Here is an 18,841-nt window from a genome sequence, read left to right as displayed (position 1 = left end):
CTGTTGATAGACATTTGAGATGTTTTCATTTTTTTATTGTTGTAACAGTAGTGTGATGAATAGCCTCATGTGTTTTTCTTTTGGGCTAGTATGTTTTTGAGGTGGACACATTCATACATAATTTTTCCAAATGTTGGCAAACACCTCTGCATAAAAGTTACATATATTTACACCTTTAACATCAATATGAGAATACCTGATTCTCCATAGTCCTTCCAGCAATCTCTCAAATTTTTAGATTTTTACCAATTTGATAGATTAAGAAATGGCATCACAGTATACTTTTAATTTGCATTTCTCTTATAAGCAAAGTCAAACATTGTTTCATATATTTAAGAATATTTCTTACTCTGTGAACTTTTTTGTTGATACATCTTGCTTATTTTTACTGTACAAGTTGTTGGTTTTTTCTTAGTTTTTTAGAAACACTTTATCTTGAGGTGATATGCATACTACTCATGAATGTGTATCTTTGTACTAAGAAGATGCAAACATTTTTTCCAGTTTGTCATTTTTCTTTTATTTTATGTGTGGTGTTCTGTCACCAGAGAAGTATCACATACAGTCTTCTAGTATTTGCTATTTAAAAAAATTTATACTTCTGACCCATTTGAGGTTTATTCTGGCACACTGCAATTTTGAATGAATTGCTACTTCCAGTAGGCCTTTTAAGAAAGTGTTAGAATTGAGTTAAATTCCATTATCCTGATTTAACTCAAGACATTCTTTATTTTTTAATTATATTTTATTGATTATTAGGTAGAGCTGCTATGCCTCCCTGTCTTGGTAGTGTGGCCTAATGTAGTAGGTGTCCTATAGGTTCTAGTGGCAGAGCCTCTCCTATCACCCAAGGTGGTACTTGAGGTGTGCCCTTCAAAACATAGAACATTCTCATGTGCTTTAGAGTGGTGTTTATTTGGAATGTATAAGTTTCTGAGAACCCAGATTGCTTTGTAATTATTTAAGTTGTCAAAGAAAAGGTAAAAGTAGATTTTCTGATTTTACATAGAAAATTTTCAGGGCAGTTTCCAACACTGAATTCACGACGTTTTGACATGTTTTAATAGGTCGATCGGGATCGAGATCTTCTTATTCAGCAGACCATGAGGCAACTTAACAATCACTTTGGTCGAAGATGTGCTACTACACCAATGGCTGTACACAGAGTAAAAGTCACATTTAAGGATGAGCCAGGAGAGGGCAGTGGTGTAGCACGAAGTTTTTATACAGCCATTGCACAAGCATTTTTGTCAAATGAAAAATTGCCAAATCTAGATTGTATCCAAAATGCCAACAAAGGCACTCATACGAGTAAGTACTGTACAGATAACAAGCATCATAAAAATCTTTCCTTGTTTGATCGAAACGATAATCATGGTTATATATATTTATTATATATTATATACATTTTACATAATATATATTACATGTATAATATGCATTATACATTATATATCACATAATATATTATACATTATATATACGTTATATATTATATATAAAATATATGTTGGGAGAATGTGAATGTACACTTACATTTTTATATACTTTTATCCTAAATTAATGATTTAATCTTAAACTACTCTAATTGACAGATTAGCACTTTTCTCTTTTACTGCCACATTTATTTTCCTTAATCTTTATATTTGTGAGCTTCTCATCTCAGTTAAAGGTTTGGCAGTGGAGTTTGTAAGATCCATGGCAGAATAAAAGTTCACCAATCAGATTGCAATATTTTCCCACTCCTGTATTATATTGGTGCAAATACCAGAGAAGAAAATACTGTTCTCTAGAGCAGTACTAGTAAAAGTATGATTTGTAGAGTTGCTGCTGGTTCCCAATGAGATAATGAAGCTTGTGACCAAATGTAAATTTAAGTTGGTTAGTGACAACATGTCACTAACCTGACTGTTTAATATAACAAGACTTTTTTGGTAGTAAGATTTCTGTTGACATCCTGGTGCAAGCTCTTTACCTTCTTTGGGTATCAGCACTTTGGTATTAGAACTCTTGTCTAATTTTTGAGATTACAGTTAGCAAATTAAAACGTCTGAAAATTACAAAACCCTTCAACAGGCGATAATTGGTGATTCATGTAAAGTAGGGGCAGAATATCCTCAGTTTTGTAGGTTGATGAGTACAGTAATTGAGGGAGAGAGAATTATTAAGAAAATCCTGTATTTTGCCTAGACTGTAGCTACGTAGTCAAACCTCAGTTCTCAGTTTGGTTCCTGACCATGTTGTTTAGACAAAAAGTGTCTCAGTTGTCTAACAAAACTTCGGATCTTAATTCTGTACCCAACAACCCTTTCATGGTGATACTTGTATGATCAGTCATGCATTTCGCAGGTGACAAAGAAGATTCGTTTTTTGAACAAACTGCTTCTCACACAGCTTTCCGGAACGAATTAAGTTCAAGAACCTCGGTTCACCCACTGTATTTTATTGTGACTCTGTAAACCAGCACCCTGCAGGCTGAATGAGCTCTAGAAAGGATTGAGGATGAAAAGACTGGGAGCGTACCCCAGCCTCACTTCGTTAGTTTCACCATTTGACTTTCTTTAGCCTTATAATAAGAACTTGGCAAATGTAAATGAGGAAACCTGGGGAGTCATAACATTTCAGAAATAGCTTTTCTGCATTTTCCTAGGAAACCATACTCTGACTTACATTTGTAATTTTAAAAATAATAATAGCTGATGTTCTGGGTGGCCTATATGGATTAAAACCAAGTGCTAATAATAGATACTCAAATATGGTTCTAATCCTGTAGGAAATCTCAGCATTATTTATGATGAAAGTAACATAACTCCAGTTGCTACATATTATTCCACAGCTTTGACATGACAAGGGGGAAATTCATTAAACAATACTGAGTGAACATCTGTTACGTGCTACATATTTATTCTTCAAAATCACCCCAACCCTCAAAACTATAGGGAGAGTGAGAGAAAGGCACTAACATAGATGGTAAGAAGATGACCTAAGGCTCTTATGTTACACCATGTTTGGTCATGTCCTCATGTTTACTTTAAAGTAGTTGAATTTACATTCATGAAAACAAAGTGTATTTCATACTTTCTTCCAGGTTTAATGCAGAGATTAAGGAACAGAGGAGAGCGGGATCGGGAAAGGGAGAGAGAAAGGGAAATGAGGAGGAGTAGTGGCTTGCGAGCAGGTTCTCGGAGAGATCGGGATAGGTAAGATAATTTTATATATTTTCTTGAATTCTGCCTTTTTGGATGAATTGAAGGTAGGCCTGTAAATAAAAGAATCTCAATTATGGACTATTTTTTAGAAAATGAAAGTTAATATTTGCATATATACATAAGTAAAAATAGTCTAACCGACGGTTACTAAAATATTCTGCTTTGAAAACTCAAGGGCAGGTGATTTATATTCACTTTTTTTTTATCCCTCTCCAGTTCCTAATTTTTTGAAATTTTTATTAACTTCATAACATTCTTAAGTTTGTTTTAAAATTATAAGTGTGGTAATTAAGTTATTTACACGTTTAAATTTTTCTTCTGTTAGGATGATTGGCATTTTACTTTTGACTAAAATCTGTAGAAATTACGGGTAGACCCTTGATTCTGGTATTTTAAGGTCCTACTTCCTTAGAATCAAATTGAACTATGTATTTTGAATGTGTAAGTTTTCAAGTGACAAAATCTAGTTAATCTTTATTCCACAACTGTCATCTCTTTAGGCATTTCACCACCTTGGTGTGCTACACCTGGAGCAACCTATATGCTCTGGTTTTCTAACCTTATTACTAGTTGTGCTCATTCTTTTTGCAGACAAAGGAAATGAAGTAATAATAATAGCTTTGTTCTTCTTTCAGAGACTTTAGAAGACAGCTTTCCATCGACACTAGACCCTTCAGACCAGCCTCTGAAGGGAATCCTAGTGATGATCCTGATCCTCTGCCAGCACATCGTCAGGCACTTGGAGAAAGACTTTATCCCCGCGTACAGGCAATGCAACCAGTATGTATAGTGCACTTAGCAGCCACTTAACTGGCTGTGCGACATTTTTGTTTTTGAATTAAAGTTGGTATTTTTTTTTTTTAAAAAGTCAGCTCCTTGCAAACCATGTGGTTGAGGACTGTAGTAAGAAAGCAGCTTAGGAGTTAACATGTTTGCTGGAGGGTAACTATGTATAGCTTGAATTCTATTTGATTTTCCCACCTATGCTACCTTGGCATTCTACCTAGTAAGTTCCTTGTATGCTAAAAATTCTCTGCATTGTATTTATTTGTACCCTTACTTGCATAAATTGTTATATTCTAAAGCAGACATTTATCTGTTACCAACCTGTAGCTAGAATACATTGCAAATATTGTATTTCACTGCTGATAAGTATTGCAAGGTTTTTATTTTGAATGTTCTGTCAGAGGTTTCTTTCATAATATGAAACAAACTGGTTGTGATTTTTGTTTGTCTTTATATATAACTATTTGTACATGATATAGAAAAAGGATAATAAAACTGAGAAACCCAATTATATTTCTTTCATTAAATCCTTAGCCTGGAATGTAGGCATCTTTTTCTCTTATTCCTCCTTCACTTCTTCCTTCTTCACTTCTTCCTTACCTCTGTCTCTTTTTCTGCCCAAAATGAAAGAAATGTTTCTGGCTCCCTGATAGAAAATAAAAACATGGAAATTGAGTATTTGTATGTTTATTCATGAATATCAAAAGCATTACAAAAAGGCTTGCCATACAAATATTAAATAAGCTTTAACAAGACTGTGCTAGTGCATGGACAGTTCATCCCTTAACAAAGTTCTCTATAATTGAACTTCTAGTTTAATAAAATACCTTATTGGTTCAGAAGTTTTTGAATTGTTATCTTAAGTTTCTTACGTATTTTTTCTTTTTTGTGGTTAGGGGTAAGATTGCTGATTCAGACAAGAGGTTTCAGAGAGTAGAGGCAATTAACATTTATTCATCATTTACAGGCATTTGCAAGTAAAATCACTGGCATGTTGTTGGAATTATCCCCAGCCCAGTTGCTTCTCCTTCTAGCAAGTGAAGATTCTCTGAGAGCAAGAGTGGATGAGGCTATGGAACTCATTATTGCACATGGACGGTAATGTGTTCAGTTGGGAAGGCATTTCAGTATCAACATCAGCTACTTTATTAGTAGGATGTGGGTGCCACCATATCTTCGAATTTATACTATAAAGCGCAAGACTTTAAATGGCTTTTTAAGAGATGGCTTAAAATCCATGATTGAGACAGCTGAGTTTCATGTATATTAGAAAGAGTTTTAGCAGTCCCTTATGTACCTGATACTTAGAAATTTTAAGAAGTACATTTCAGATTCTCCACCAGGATCCTCCTCATGGTAGAAACCAAATACACCTCAAGGAATTGGGGTGCTAGTCCCTGAGTTCTTGCCATAAGCATACTATTTCATTTAGGCCTCCTGATTTATCTTAATCCATGCAAGTTTTTGCTTTCCCATTGTGTAATATATTTGTTTCAATATAAAAATTTTATTTTAAATTTGTAGCATATATTCCTTAACTTTGTTTTTCCAAGCTGACAAGTGACATTAGGAAAATATTCCTTCTGTCCTAGGGCTACTCTGATACCTAGTCTGAGGCTTTGAGGTGTTTATTATTTTAGATAAAAATTTTTTTTTACTTCCTAGTCATGAGGAACTTAGATTAGAGATGGAAAGCAGGTAGGCTAAGCACTGAAACTAAACAGTCACTTCCCCTGTTTCAGAGACTTTGAGTGAACCAAGCAAAAGACTATTGCTAGAAGTTTATTTTCTTTGCTATTACGATTTTTCTTCTAGACTTTGTAATAATGTATTTCTCTTTTGTGTCTCTGGAGGTATTAGCACCCTGACATAGGTCAGACTATTATAGAAAAATTTAAGAAGATACACATATTTGATAAGAGTTTTTATAAATATATATGTAAGTTTTGCTAATTAAGTAGAGCTTTTTTTTTTTTTAAGATTTGATTTATTTTTAGAGAGGGGAAAGGAGGGAGAAGGGGAGAGAAACATCACTGTGTGGTTGCCTCTTGAGCACCCCCTACTGGAGATCTTGCCTGCAAACCAGGCATGTGCCCTGACTGATAATTGAACTGGCGACCCTTCAGTTCACATGCCAGCACTCAATCCACTGAGCCACACCAGCCAGGGCTAGTAGTGTTTTCTATGTAATGTAAATAATACATAATATTGACTGCTTTCTTCATCTGGTTTTATGGAGTGAACAGTAAAGTTATTAGTATTCTAGAATAATATACTAAAGAATTGAATTCCATCTAATGAACAAACAACTAACAAGCAAAGTAGAGACAGACTGATGGAGAACAGCCAGACAGCTCTGGTGGGGAGTTGGGGAGTAGAGGGGAAAAGGAAGGACTCATGGACATGGACAACAGTGTGGTGCTTGGCGGGGGGCAGTATAAGGAGGATAAATGGTAATGGAAAAAAATACAATACAAAAGAAATAAATTTTTTTAACAAAAGAATTTCATTCCTATTGTAATTACTTTCTGAACATTTTCCTGTTCTTTACAATGCTCCCCCCAAGCTTAAGTGTCAGCACCCCTAGGAAGACCACATTTATTTTGTCTTAGCCTTTAGCTCATTATCTTGAATCATAGGTGGAACATCTAGTGCTCTTTTTGTATGTATTATTGACTTCCCTGCATTAAGACTAGTAACTCTCCTGGATATTTATTTACTTAAAAACTTAAATGTATTTATAAATTCTTAAAAATTTAAATTCAAATGTTTTTTCTACAGTAAATTTGAGAAGTTTCAGTTATCTGGAATGTGAAAAGCTTTTTATTTGTTCTTAGGGAAAATGGAGCTGATAGTATCCTGGATCTTGGATTATTAGACTCCTCAGAAAAGGTCCAGGTAAGGGATATTTTGTACATGTGCTAGTAAAGAACACTTGGAATTTGAATTACAGAAGGAGAGGAAAGTCATATTTATGAAGAAACTATGTTCTTTCTAAATAAAATGCTTGATTATGTAGGAAAAAAAGATGTCATGTACAGAATCAAGTAATAAGATTGGTTTAGGTAGGGCACAGTGTAAACCTACTCAGTGGCCGCTTCATTTGAGCACATCCTGAATTAAGCTTTAATTTAGAGATGTCATGAATTAATAACAGAGACAGAGAGGCAATATGGAATCCTAGAGCTGATTCATCAAAGAAGCAGTGAGTGTCAGAAACAGAATGTGACATACAGTCTAGCAGTTGGGAAGGCCTTTCAGTGCATGGTGCATTTCATTCTTAAGCTACCTAAGAACTTCATTGTCAGCCAAGATGGAGCAAACCCAATATCTTACCCTCTTTCACTGCTTACAACTAAAACTGCAAAATAGACAAAATACAAAATAGAATTGTCTGAGGATCCTGAAAAGTAAACAGTAGCACCCAGATTGGATAAGGAAATCAAAACTTGAAAAAAAACAGTGTGTTTTTTTTTTTTTCCAAGGAGGGGAGAGTAAAGCTGATTACTGTTACTCCATCTTAGCTGGAAGATAGCGCAAAGGCTTTGAGGACCAACCTATAGTATAAACCACTATCTGAGTCTGAGACTACCTGAAAAGATGAATATGCAGAACAGGCCCTAAACAGTATAATAATCAAAGGCTTTGGAAACTTAATTGCTATTAGAAGAACCATTGCACACAGAAAGTGACACTTCCAATCTGAAGCTAACGAGGTTGATTGCTTATGGAAGCCAGAACACCAACATTGTCTAACAACACCCCAACTTTCACAACTTAATATTCAAAGTCCAGGATACACTCCAAAATTACTCAACATACAAAGAACCAGGAAAAACTGACCAGTTCTCCCAGGGAAAGAACCAGTGGAAGTTAACTTTGAGATGACCCAGATGTTGGAATTATCAAAGACTTTATATCATATGTTCTACAAAACAAAGGTAAACACCAACGAGTAACAAGATAGAGGTTCTAAGCAGAGAAACAGAATCTTTATAAGATAATGAAAAGAAAATTTCACAAAAGTACAATGCCTGAAAAAAAATGGACTGGATAGGTAACAGAATAAAGATGACAGCAAAGTGTCAGTCAATTTGAAGAGAGTTAGAAATTATCCATTCTGAAAAACAGAAGATTTCAAACAGAACTTTTTCAGGGACCATAAATGATTAACTATTCATGTCATTGAAGTACCCAGAAAGAAAAGAGGAGAGAGAGCCTGCTATAGAAAAAATATTTGAAGAAATAATAGCTGAAACTTCCCAAATTCGATGCAAGACAGATTTATGAACTATAAACAGGATAAACTGAAAGAAAACCATGTCCAGACGCATTATAATCAAACTGCTTTAGTAAAACACAGGTATCAACAGTGTCTTACATGGAGATTAACAGTGATTTGAAAGACTGGACTTCTCATCAAAAACTGTGACAGAAGATAAAGGAACATCATCCTAAAAATGCTTTAAGAATTATCAATCCAGAATTCTGTATCTAGTGAAAATACCTTTAAGGAATTAAGGAGAAAGAAGCTACCAAAATTTCATTAAGTGATAAAATTTACATGAACAGAGAAATTAAAGACCTAACATGCACAGGTTTTATATATCACAGTTCTGAAAGGATGAATTAAAAAGTTTATCTTTAGTATGTTATACACATACATTTAAACATGAATGTTGGTCTGCGTACCCAACTTCACTTTGAATGACTTTAGTTCATATGTTTTGTTTTTAAAATTAATCTTGGTACTCAATTTCTGATACTCTGTTATTAGGAAAACCGAAAGCGTCATGGCTCCAGTCGAAGTGTGGTAGACATGGATCTAGATGATACAGATGATGGTGACGACAATGCCCCTTTGTTTTACCAACCTGGAAAAAGAGGATTTTATACTCCACGACCTGGCAAAAACACAGAAGCAAGGTTGAATTGTTTCAGAAACATTGGCAGGTAAAATACCTCTATTTTAGACAAATGTATTTGGAAAAATTAAATAAAAAAATTTAAAAAATTTCAATTAATCAGACTTTGTAAAATTAGTTTTAAAAATGTGTGTATAGTCAAATCCATACTGATTAGAAATGAGGCTATAGAAAATTTCTCAAAATACTATATGTGTATTTTATATATATGTGAGGGGTTATGCATGTTTTAGAATTGTTTTTGAATTTAAATATTTTCTGTTTTTATTTTTAGGATTCTTGGACTATGTCTGTTACAGAATGAACTATGTCCTATCACATTGAATAGACATGTGATTAAAGTGTTGCTTGGTAGAAAAGTAAGTGATTTTAAGGAACTGAACTACTCTTACAATTGCAAGAATTTTCTTTTGTAAAATAATTATATACTAGTGTACTGTTTATGGCATTATTTTAATATTAAATTTTAAAGCATATAGCCATTGTAAATAATTTTCAAGCATTTTCTTTAATCAAAGCCAATATCATTTTCTATTAATTCAGCAATGTCATATTACTATATAGATATGTTATTCTTTTAAAAAAAAAAAAAGAAAAAAAGCTCTGATTCTGTTGAATTCTTAGCTTCAGAGATTAAGCAAGATGGGGCGTATTCAGGATGGTATGGCCATTGACTGACCCTATTGAATTCTTTGAAAAGTACTCTAGTTAAAATGTTCTTGTGCAAAGAAGAACTGGAATTAAAGTTCAGCAACATACAAGTGTTGCTTGTCTAGCATTTAACGTTGTTACAAGGCTCATGGAAAAAGATCATGGACTCAAATATACTCAAGTTCAACCCAGTGATGTGTTCTTTAGCAAGTTACTGAATTCCTTTGAGTATCGTATTTATAATTAATTAGTTATCTATATTTTAGAATTATTGTCAAGATTAATAGGATGCATATTTAGGTTAGAACCAGTTGCTCAGCATAATCATTGTTTAATGCAGGTTTTTGCAAACATGTTATTTTGGAACTTAAAAAAATTATACTATTGGCTTTGAATTTTTTCAAAATATGTGTTACACTTTTCATACTTAAAAAATTTGAATGTGTTGTCAGAACCAAAGATTTATTAAATGATACCTCTTTAAATCAGTTAAAGGCAATGGATGGAAAGATTTTTCATCAGTGTATCTTCAAATTATTCTTTCTCATCGATTTCAGTTTACTGATGAATCCAGTAAAGATGTTTGTTTCCTAATTTTCATATGATTATTTTCTTAGGTCAATTGGCATGACTTTGCTTTTTTTGACCCTGTGATGTATGAGAGTTTGCGGCAACTCATCCTTGCTTCTCAGAGTTCAGATGCTGATGCTGTTTTCTCAGCAATGGATCTGGCATTTGCAATTGACTTGTGTAAAGAAGAGGGTGGAGGACAGGTAAAGCAATAACATAGTTTTCTGATTCTGGCAAGAGAATTTGTCTGTTGTGCTTGTCTTTTTAGATAGGCGTCAAAGAGACTACACACACACACACACACACAAAAGACACAGGAGATTAACAAACAGAGAGAGAGAGGGAGAGATTTTGAGAGTCAGATGAAATTTTTGTACTTACTTAGGCCTAAAATGTTTGTATCTCTTAGGTACTTGTCAGATACAGAATTGTCTTTAGATTTAAAAATTTAGGAAGTTGTTTTATGAACTGTTAACCTATTACAGCTTTGACAAAATTGCTTTTTAAATGGCACTGCTAAATTTTTCACAGGTTGAACTTATTCCTAATGGTGTAAATATACCAGTGACTCCCCAGAATGTGTATGAGTATGTGCGGAAATACGCAGAGCACAGAATGTTGGTAGTTGCAGAACAGCCATTACACGTAAGTGTTTTCTAAAAAGTGTTACTTGATCTGAAGAGGCTGTATATGTCTTCCTGTGTGGTAAACTAGTTCGTAGTATATTCAGCTTGCCTGTAAAACTTCAAAAATTTTAAACCACAGTAAATTTATTTATAATGTAAATTACACGTGAATCCAGGCCTATTATTCACTTTCTTTAGGCGAAACTACTTGGAAAAAACATGCAATCATCAGAAACTTAAATTGGTGGGCAAAAGTTTGGAAAGGATGCTTGTGGGACTGAAATGACTACTGTTTTGGGATCCTTTGGGATAACCACTCATACTGTCGTTGACTTACTAGATGGACTCCTAGGACTCAGAGGCAGTTGTGCTCATAGTTATGTTTTATTATAGCAAAAGGACTCTCAGCAAGGGGTACAGGCTTCCATAGTTCTCTTGCTGGGGGCATGGGTTTTCACAAATAACATACTTCTTCCTTTAGCAGTGAATTAGAGCAACACATGCAGTGCTTGTGCTTAGGGAAGCCTGCTTAAGAGTCAGCGTAGTGTTTTTAATTGGAGGCCAGTCCCATAAGCATATTCCTGCCTTCACAACCAGCAATGATTACTGAAAATCATACTCCCAGAGGGAAGCACACGTTCATCGTAAATCACATTGTATGCACATATAGTTGAGGCAAGCTCTGTACAGTAGGGTTCATTGCCTGAGACATTCAGAACGGCCACATTAGACAGTAATGTAGGCATTGTTCCAGAAACCAAGTTTCCAGATGCCAGCCAGGGGCCAGTCAAGCCCTTCTAAAGCGCATCATCAAACTTGCTACGTTAACTCTTTCCCCTTCTAGGGTAAAATGTTTGTTTATGTAGACTTAGGTCTGGTAATGTCAAATGTTTATGGTCCTTGGGCTGAGAATAATTGTGCAGGCTCTGGAGTCCTACTGTCAGGGTTCAAGTCATGGCTGCAGCACCCTCTCACCATTTGACATTAGCAAACTACTTAAGTTCTTTGTGCCTTGGTTCCCTCCTCTGAAAAATGAGGATAGGATTAAATGAATTGATACATGTAAGGTGCTTAGATCAGTTCTTGGCACATGGTAATTTCTCAGTAATCTTCTAGATTTTGGATTTGTGTCGGGGAAGTTTGTTTTGTCAATATAATACCTATCCTAGGATGTTGACAGGATAGCACATTTGACAAATTGGAGCTATTCTTATTTCTTTTTATGACTACCCTCTTTGTTATTAACACAGTTTAGAAGTTTATTTCAGTTCATGATTGGTATGTAATACTACTTCATTTTTGAAATGAGGCCTATTGATTACCACTCCCTTTGCCTTCTTTTGAATCTACTAGTAAGAAATTAAAAATGCAGAACCTAATGTTTTTCTCTCTGGTTTAAGATGAGAACTAGTATTTTTAGAGAGAAGCTACTAAAATTAGATACTGGGCTTTAACAACAGTAAAGGTTACATGGGAAATTACCAATAATAATAAAAGGATAATTTTTGAAATTCTCTAGGCAATGAGGAAAGGTCTACTGGATGTGCTTCCAAAAAACTCACTAGAAGATTTAACAGCGGAAGATTTTAGGCTTTTGGTAAATGGCTGTGGTGAAGTTAATGTGCAAATGCTGATCAGTTTTACCTCTTTCAATGATGAATCAGGTATGAAATTTTGAAATGTTTAAGGAATAAGCTGCACAGATAATTTGTCAGTCACAATTTCTTGAGTTTCTAATTTTTAGATATGTTTATAGGGCTTTGGAAATGCTGTATTACTCAGATGCCTAAAAGTTTTGTTTCTTTTTTTTTTAAACGTATGATTGAATGATGATGGTTTAGTGTTAGGCTTCTATTGCTTAATTTTTCTAGATTTTAAAGAATATATGGTTTGTAAAAAAGTAAAAATTCCTTGTGAGCAACTGGGTGAAAAGCATTTTATATACTAATAAGAAAAAACAATTCATATGACAGTTTCATTGAACTTTCCTGACTTCATGTCTCCTAAACTCTCTAATTAAAGAATTTGACTGCATGAAGTTTGCTATGTAGAACTGGACCCAAAGCACACTTACAAAGACAGAGTAGCACATAAACTCATGGAGAATCTAGAAAGAATAAAGAGAGGTAGTGATAACCCCGCTAGAATAACATTTTCCTTCAGTGCTTCATTTCCTGCAACTTTTTTTTCAAAGTCCTGTAGTCTAGGAATAGACTTTTTAACTGTGACTATACAATAAAACACTGGAAGCTCCAAGAAATTCTTTCTTTATGAGATGATTATACCTATAGCCCACGATTATTGCATATTTTGAAAATACCAATTTTTCCCCTTTTATTTTTCATATTTTGCAAACATCTTGAGCCAAATTATAAGTAAGTTAAATTTGGATACATTTTCTTGTTTTTCCTTCATGCTTGGCAATATGTCATTGTATAATAGGTTTTGTGCTACTTTTTCATACAGTTTTCAATACTTTTGAGGTAAGAATTTGTTATTTATAAGTCAAAAGCCTAGGAGGGGAAAAAATACATCTAAAGATACTCCACATATGATCCTCAGATCAGCAGCAGCAGCATCTGAAGTTTTCTAGAAATACAGAATTTCTGGGTTCTTTCCCCTACTCTTCCCCCCCCAGACCTAGTGAATGAGAAGCTGCATTTTAAAAAGATCCCCAAGTGATTTGTAAACTCATTAAAATTTGAGAAGCACTGGCTTAAGATCATGACAAGAATTGTGACTTTCAGCTGGGATTAGTCATTTGATTATTAGTTTTGAGACTTGTGGTTCATTTTTCTTGTGTTGGTCATCTTGAGTTAGGATTGACTAATAAACTATAGAGGTTTTACATTATGTGAATGGTCCTAATTTCCTGTATTAAAAATTAGACCTAAATAACATTTTAATTATGTATGTATATTTTTGCAATAAGAAATACTTCAGAAATATAACTACTGATACAATATATTGAATTTATATCCTTCATTCTTAGGAGAAAATGCTGAGAAGCTCTTACAGTTCAAGCGTTGGTTCTGGTCAATAGTGGAGAAGATGAGCATGACAGAACGACAAGATCTTGTAAGTTAACTTCAGAGATTTGTAGAAGAAAATATAAAATTTTTAAATTCTGTATATAATAGCCTTTTGTTTTAAGTTTATAATGGTTATTTTAATTTTGGCTAAAGAAACTATGGAAGGTCAGAAATAACAGGCAGTTTTGCTTTTCTACTCTATAGCAGAACACCTGAAGTCTTAATAAAGCTGTAAGCAAAGTGAGATAAATACATTTTAGGTATTAATAGGCATCGTCAGTTCCAGAAGATAATTCCAGCTTATTGTGGAGACATGTTTTTTTTCTGTATAGTGCTTATATATGTTGGCTGCTCCTTTTATATATCCTTCATCCTTTTGACTACTAGCAAGCCTTTGCAAAATTTCTGAGTAGTGTAGTATCTTGATTGCTATCTGTACACTAGAAATAGAGTAGCTTAATGGTGGTATGTGAATATTAAACCAATGATTTAAATCTTATTATTACTTAACAACTTGGAAGCTTAAATTAGAAAATAATAACTTTGATCACAATGAAGAGTCTATCATAAAGTCAATGTAGTCTATGTCCAACCTGGAGTATATCCATAACCAAATCAACTTGCCCATTAATCTTGAAAAGGAAGACCCTATATGCTCTTGTAAAAATGAGGAACAATACCCCTACCAAACTAGCCTTAGTTCTCAGTAATCTAAATTAGACTATTGATGAAATGTATAAAAATGATCCCATTTCTGGATATATTTCCCAGTTTTATTTGAGAGGGGGAAATGGTTACTTGTTCAGGAAAGCACAAAACTTGCAGTTTCCCATTTACCTTCAATTCAGGCAACAACTTATTTTGGGGAGGGGAGAGGGTCCTGCTTTTAGTGCTCCTTAATCTTTACATGCGTGCACCACTCTTTTCTCCCAAGCCTTCCAATATTTCTTCACTAATATTTCGGTTTGTTCAGCAGTCCTGATGATTTCCATTTAGATTGTTCTTAGGTAAATTTTGTATAATTTGTCCCATATAATTTGGCTTTCCAGTCTTTGTTGACCCTAAAGTCCCTATCAGTGGTAATGCCCTATCTGCCCTTGTTGCTTTCAGGAACGCCTAAATAGCTTGTTAGGGTTATATCACTTGCAGTCAATTTTTGGATTTGGGAACCTTCTTTCCCTATAACAGGCAACATATTCTGTAAGATCTACCAGAAACAGAAGTAGAAATGATTGACTATCTGGTATGAATTCTAAGGTATATATTTTTTATCTATTCCCTAGTTTTAATTTTCTGCTGCTTTTAAACCAGTACATCCTCTGTCCAGTTAGTCAAGTTAAATCTCACTGCAGTTTGTGCTTTCCCTGGAAGAGAAAGGTGTTAACTCTTCAGTCTTGAGATGTAAAGACAGATTATCTCTATATAAAGGCTTCAATATTTTCTATTAACAGCTTTAATTTATGAGCTTCACTTTTATTCATTTAAAAAAAATATTTTTATTTTTAGACAGAGGGGAAGGGAGGGGGAAAGAGAGGGAGAGAAACATCAATGTGTGGTGGCCTCTCATGTGCCCCCTGCTGGGGACATGTCCTGCAACCTAGGCATGTGCCCTGCCTAGGAATTGAACCAGCAACACTTTGGTTCACAGGCTGGCGCTCAATCCACTGAGCCACACTAGCCAGGGCTCTGGGCTTCACTTTTTAAATGCCTGTATGAAATCTATTCTGGGGGCTCAAGCAGTATATCAAGGTGTCTTTTCCTTCTCTTCCCTTTTCCTTCGCATATTGTTGGCTTTATCCTGATGTGTTTGAGGGGAAGAGCTGAAGAATATAAGAATATAACAGGGTTTCTCAAACTGTTCTCCCTTGAATTATTAGTCCTGCAAATTACAGGGTTTCTAGAGTTACTGGTATTTCTCTTAAAACTGTGCTTCAGGAAATAATAGCAAATTAGTTCATTTAGGATTCCTAGTCACTCTGAGATTTTGAATATACAGGGTTGAGCAGAATAACACCTGCTTGAGTGTGGTCGGTAGGGTAACAATATGGGTCAATAATTTACAGTTTTAACTTGAACGTTTCACCTAAAATGTCATATGGTATGCTTGAGTGTGATATTGTTATATTACAGAATTACATGCTTCTGATTTTGTAATTAAAAAGGGCGTTATTTGTGCCAGACCCTGTATTTATTTAGTTGTGCACTATAAAATGCATTAGATCTAAAAAGCTTTACGTTAAGGGATAGACACTTTTTATTATCACTAAAGAATGGTATACATGTATATATGTATGGGTCAATGAGGAATGGTATGTATTAATAAAAATAAAGTAGAAGTTAACAGTTATCGTCACACAAAGTAGATGTGTAATAAAACTCAATATAGCTTATTGCGTGGATTTTGTTGTACAGATGACTATATAAGGTTATTTTGTGTCACAATGTAGCATTCAAAATACTGGGTTGTTAGTAGATAAAATGTAAAATAATTATTTTTTGATAACCTGTATGAATTTTTTTAACCTTTTTAGGAAGAAGACTTTGTGTATTTTTTCCATTAAGAGATACTCCATGCAATTTAGCTATTGGAAAGGACCTTAGAGAACATTTGGTCCTGTAGCTTTATGTTACAGATGAGAAACTGAGTGCCTGAAAAAGTCACTTTTCTACATACCTGGCACTTTTATTTTTTCTGTCCCTGAATCTTAACCTTTTCAGTACGAGAAATAAATTTAAAACCCAGTTCAAAATTTTTTAATACCCTTTTGTAGGTTTTAAAACAAGAATGGGCCTCTGTATGTATATTGCCAGAATTAATGGTTGAATGTTAATCTGTTAAAAGACAAAATTATAATTACTGTATTTCTGTTTAGGTTTACTTTTGGACATCAAGCCCATCATTACCAGCCAGTGAAGAAGGATTTCAGCCTATGCCCTCAATCACAATAAGACCACCAGATGACCAACATCTTCCTACTGCAAATACTTGCATTTCTCGACTTTACGTCCCACTCTATTCCTCTAAACAGATTCTCAAACAGAAATTGCTACTCGCCATTAAGACCAAGAATTTTGGTTTTGTGTAGAGTATAAAAAGTGTGTACTGCTGTGTAATATTACTAGCTAATTTTGTAGATTTTTTTTCCATTTGTCTATAAAAGTTTATGGAAGTCAATGCTGTCACACCCCCTGGAGGTACCTTAAAGAGATTAAATACAAACATTCCTTGCTAAGTTTGTAGCATAAAGGCCTGAGGAGCATTAGCATCATTTGACCATAATGGTTTGCTAGTCAACAACTTCTGGGTCTAACCCCAGCCAAAGATGACAGCAGAACAACATAATTTACACTGTGATTTATCTTTTTGCTGAGGGGGAAAATGTAAAATGTTCTGAAAATTCACTGCTGCCTTTGTGGAAAGTGTTTCAGCAAAGGTTCTTGTATAGAGGGAATAGGGAATTTCAAAATAAAAAATTAAGTATGTTCTGTGTTTTCATTTTAACTTTTTTTATGGTGTTTAATTAATTTGTGGTTGGCTGCAATTGTGTATCATGTATATGGAACTTGTAAAAAGTTCTGGACATTCAGATCTTAGAGATAAAAATCACTTTTACCTATAAAAACCACTTACTGCGGTTTATTTTGGCTGCATTGAGCTCTAGGATATTAAATGATATCACTAATACTTTGCATGTAATTGTTTATTTGAGTGAGGGCACTTTTTTGTACATATGATGGGGCCAATGCACAATACTTGATCACAATCAACTTTTTTTTCCTTTGTATCCCTATTTCAATGAGAGGTCAGTCAGGAGGTTACTGCACTTCACTTCTAACTAGACATTTGTACTAAGGTATTTCAGTTATGTAAACTCAGCCTGGGCACTTTCTGATAACTGTAAAATGTTTTATAAGATCATGATTATTGAAGATACATTTTGGAAAATTTTAAATGTTCGTGAGCAGCTTAACTACTTTTGTATCTAGCCTTTTTTAAGTATCTTGTTACATTTACTTTTTTAAATAAAGAAATTACAGAAGAAATGTCAAGTAATATTGAAGAAACAATAGTTTTTATTTATGTAGTTGTACATTTTTAAACTAAGGGCAATACATGGACACGGTTATGTGCATAAAATTCTTTGATTTAAAGAACCGAAGGTTTATATATACCTGAACTAAAACAAGAAAATCAGTTCACATTTTACAGTTAGCAGAGAATCCTGAATGGCATTGGCCAGGCCGCCTTTTTGTTTTACAAATGTGGCAGTTGATGTTGGGACCTTTACTTGGCATAGGAAGTTAACTCACTTATACTTAATAACTACTTAATAACTAAGTGAGAGGTTCTTATTTTTGATGACCCATTATGTAGCCTAGGACCAATATCTCTAAATTCCTGTGGTTTTAGTAGCTTAAGTCAATGGCATAATAAGGAACACTTTCCTTCATGAGGTCATTAATAAAGTGGCATAAACTATTCACTTTACATATTGAAAATTAGGAGGGAAATTCTCTGGACTCTCTCCTACCTTTCAGTTCCTTCATAGGACTCCCGGCCTTCGGGATGTTTTTCATGTTCAAAGGCACTACACTTTTATTATATAACTTCCTTCAGAAGACTGAACCACATGATATTATCAGCCCTGCTGACAAATATTAAAAACTAAAATGCTAGAGAAACTCATTGTATTACTTAAAACACAACATGCTGTGTTAGATTTGTGTAAATTAACCAAAGGTTATTTTACAAAGACATTGGTTTTTATGTCTAAATGCTATTTCTGAGTAAATGAAATAGTAATTAGATTAAGAGCTGATCATTGATGTGTCTGAAATAGATAAAATTTATATATTACCTTAACTTCTGTATGCACATTATGGGGTTGATAAAATATGAAATGAGAACAAACTAGATATGATTAGGACATTTGAAACCCTAATTGTGAACTTATTTTTAATAATTACTGAGAGAATGAAAATATTTAAAATAATGCAAAATGTCTGAAGTCTTCCTAAATCAAGATTTTGGTTAAAATGCT

The 18,841-nt window shown here is 34.1% G+C and overlaps 1 protein-coding gene across 5 annotated transcripts in view; it reads left to right on the top strand.

Moving 5' to 3' along the window:
• The window catches only part of UBR5 (ubiquitin protein ligase E3 component n-recognin 5), a 123,214-nt gene extending 104,373 nt beyond the window's left edge, over positions 1–18,841 (top strand). For 3 of the 5 annotated variants that reach the window (XM_054590346.1, XM_054590344.1, XM_054590343.1), the window contains exons 48-59: positions 1,068–1,311; positions 3,089–3,200; positions 3,845–3,989; positions 4,963–5,093; positions 6,833–6,893; positions 8,773–8,948; positions 9,195–9,279; positions 10,189–10,344; positions 10,673–10,786; positions 12,287–12,431; positions 13,760–13,845; positions 16,673–18,841. In XM_054590346.1, the coding sequence (XP_054446321.1) occupies positions 1,068–1,311; positions 3,089–3,200; positions 3,845–3,989; positions 4,963–5,093; positions 6,833–6,893; positions 8,773–8,948; positions 9,195–9,279; positions 10,189–10,344; positions 10,673–10,786; positions 12,287–12,431; positions 13,760–13,845; positions 16,673–16,885 (1,668 nt within the window). In that variant the 3' untranslated portion in view covers positions 16,886–18,841. The remainder of the gene's footprint in view (positions 1–1,067; positions 1,312–3,088; positions 3,201–3,844; positions 3,990–4,962; positions 5,094–6,832; positions 6,894–8,772; positions 8,949–9,194; positions 9,280–10,188; positions 10,345–10,672; positions 10,787–12,286; positions 12,432–13,759; positions 13,846–16,672) is intronic. The other 2 variants (XM_054590347.1, XM_054590345.1) reach the window with 1 other exon arrangement.

Source organism: Pteronotus mesoamericanus, unplaced genomic scaffold, assembly GCF_021234165.1.
Source record: "Pteronotus mesoamericanus isolate MK-2021 breed Mesoamerican mustached bat unplaced genomic scaffold, CSHL_Meso_final scaffold_174, whole genome shotgun sequence".
NCBI lineage: Eukaryota > Metazoa > Chordata > Mammalia > Chiroptera > Mormoopidae > Pteronotus > Pteronotus mesoamericanus.
The sequence above is the reverse complement of the archived record's forward strand: the minus strand, read 5'-3'. Positions and strand labels throughout refer to the sequence as shown.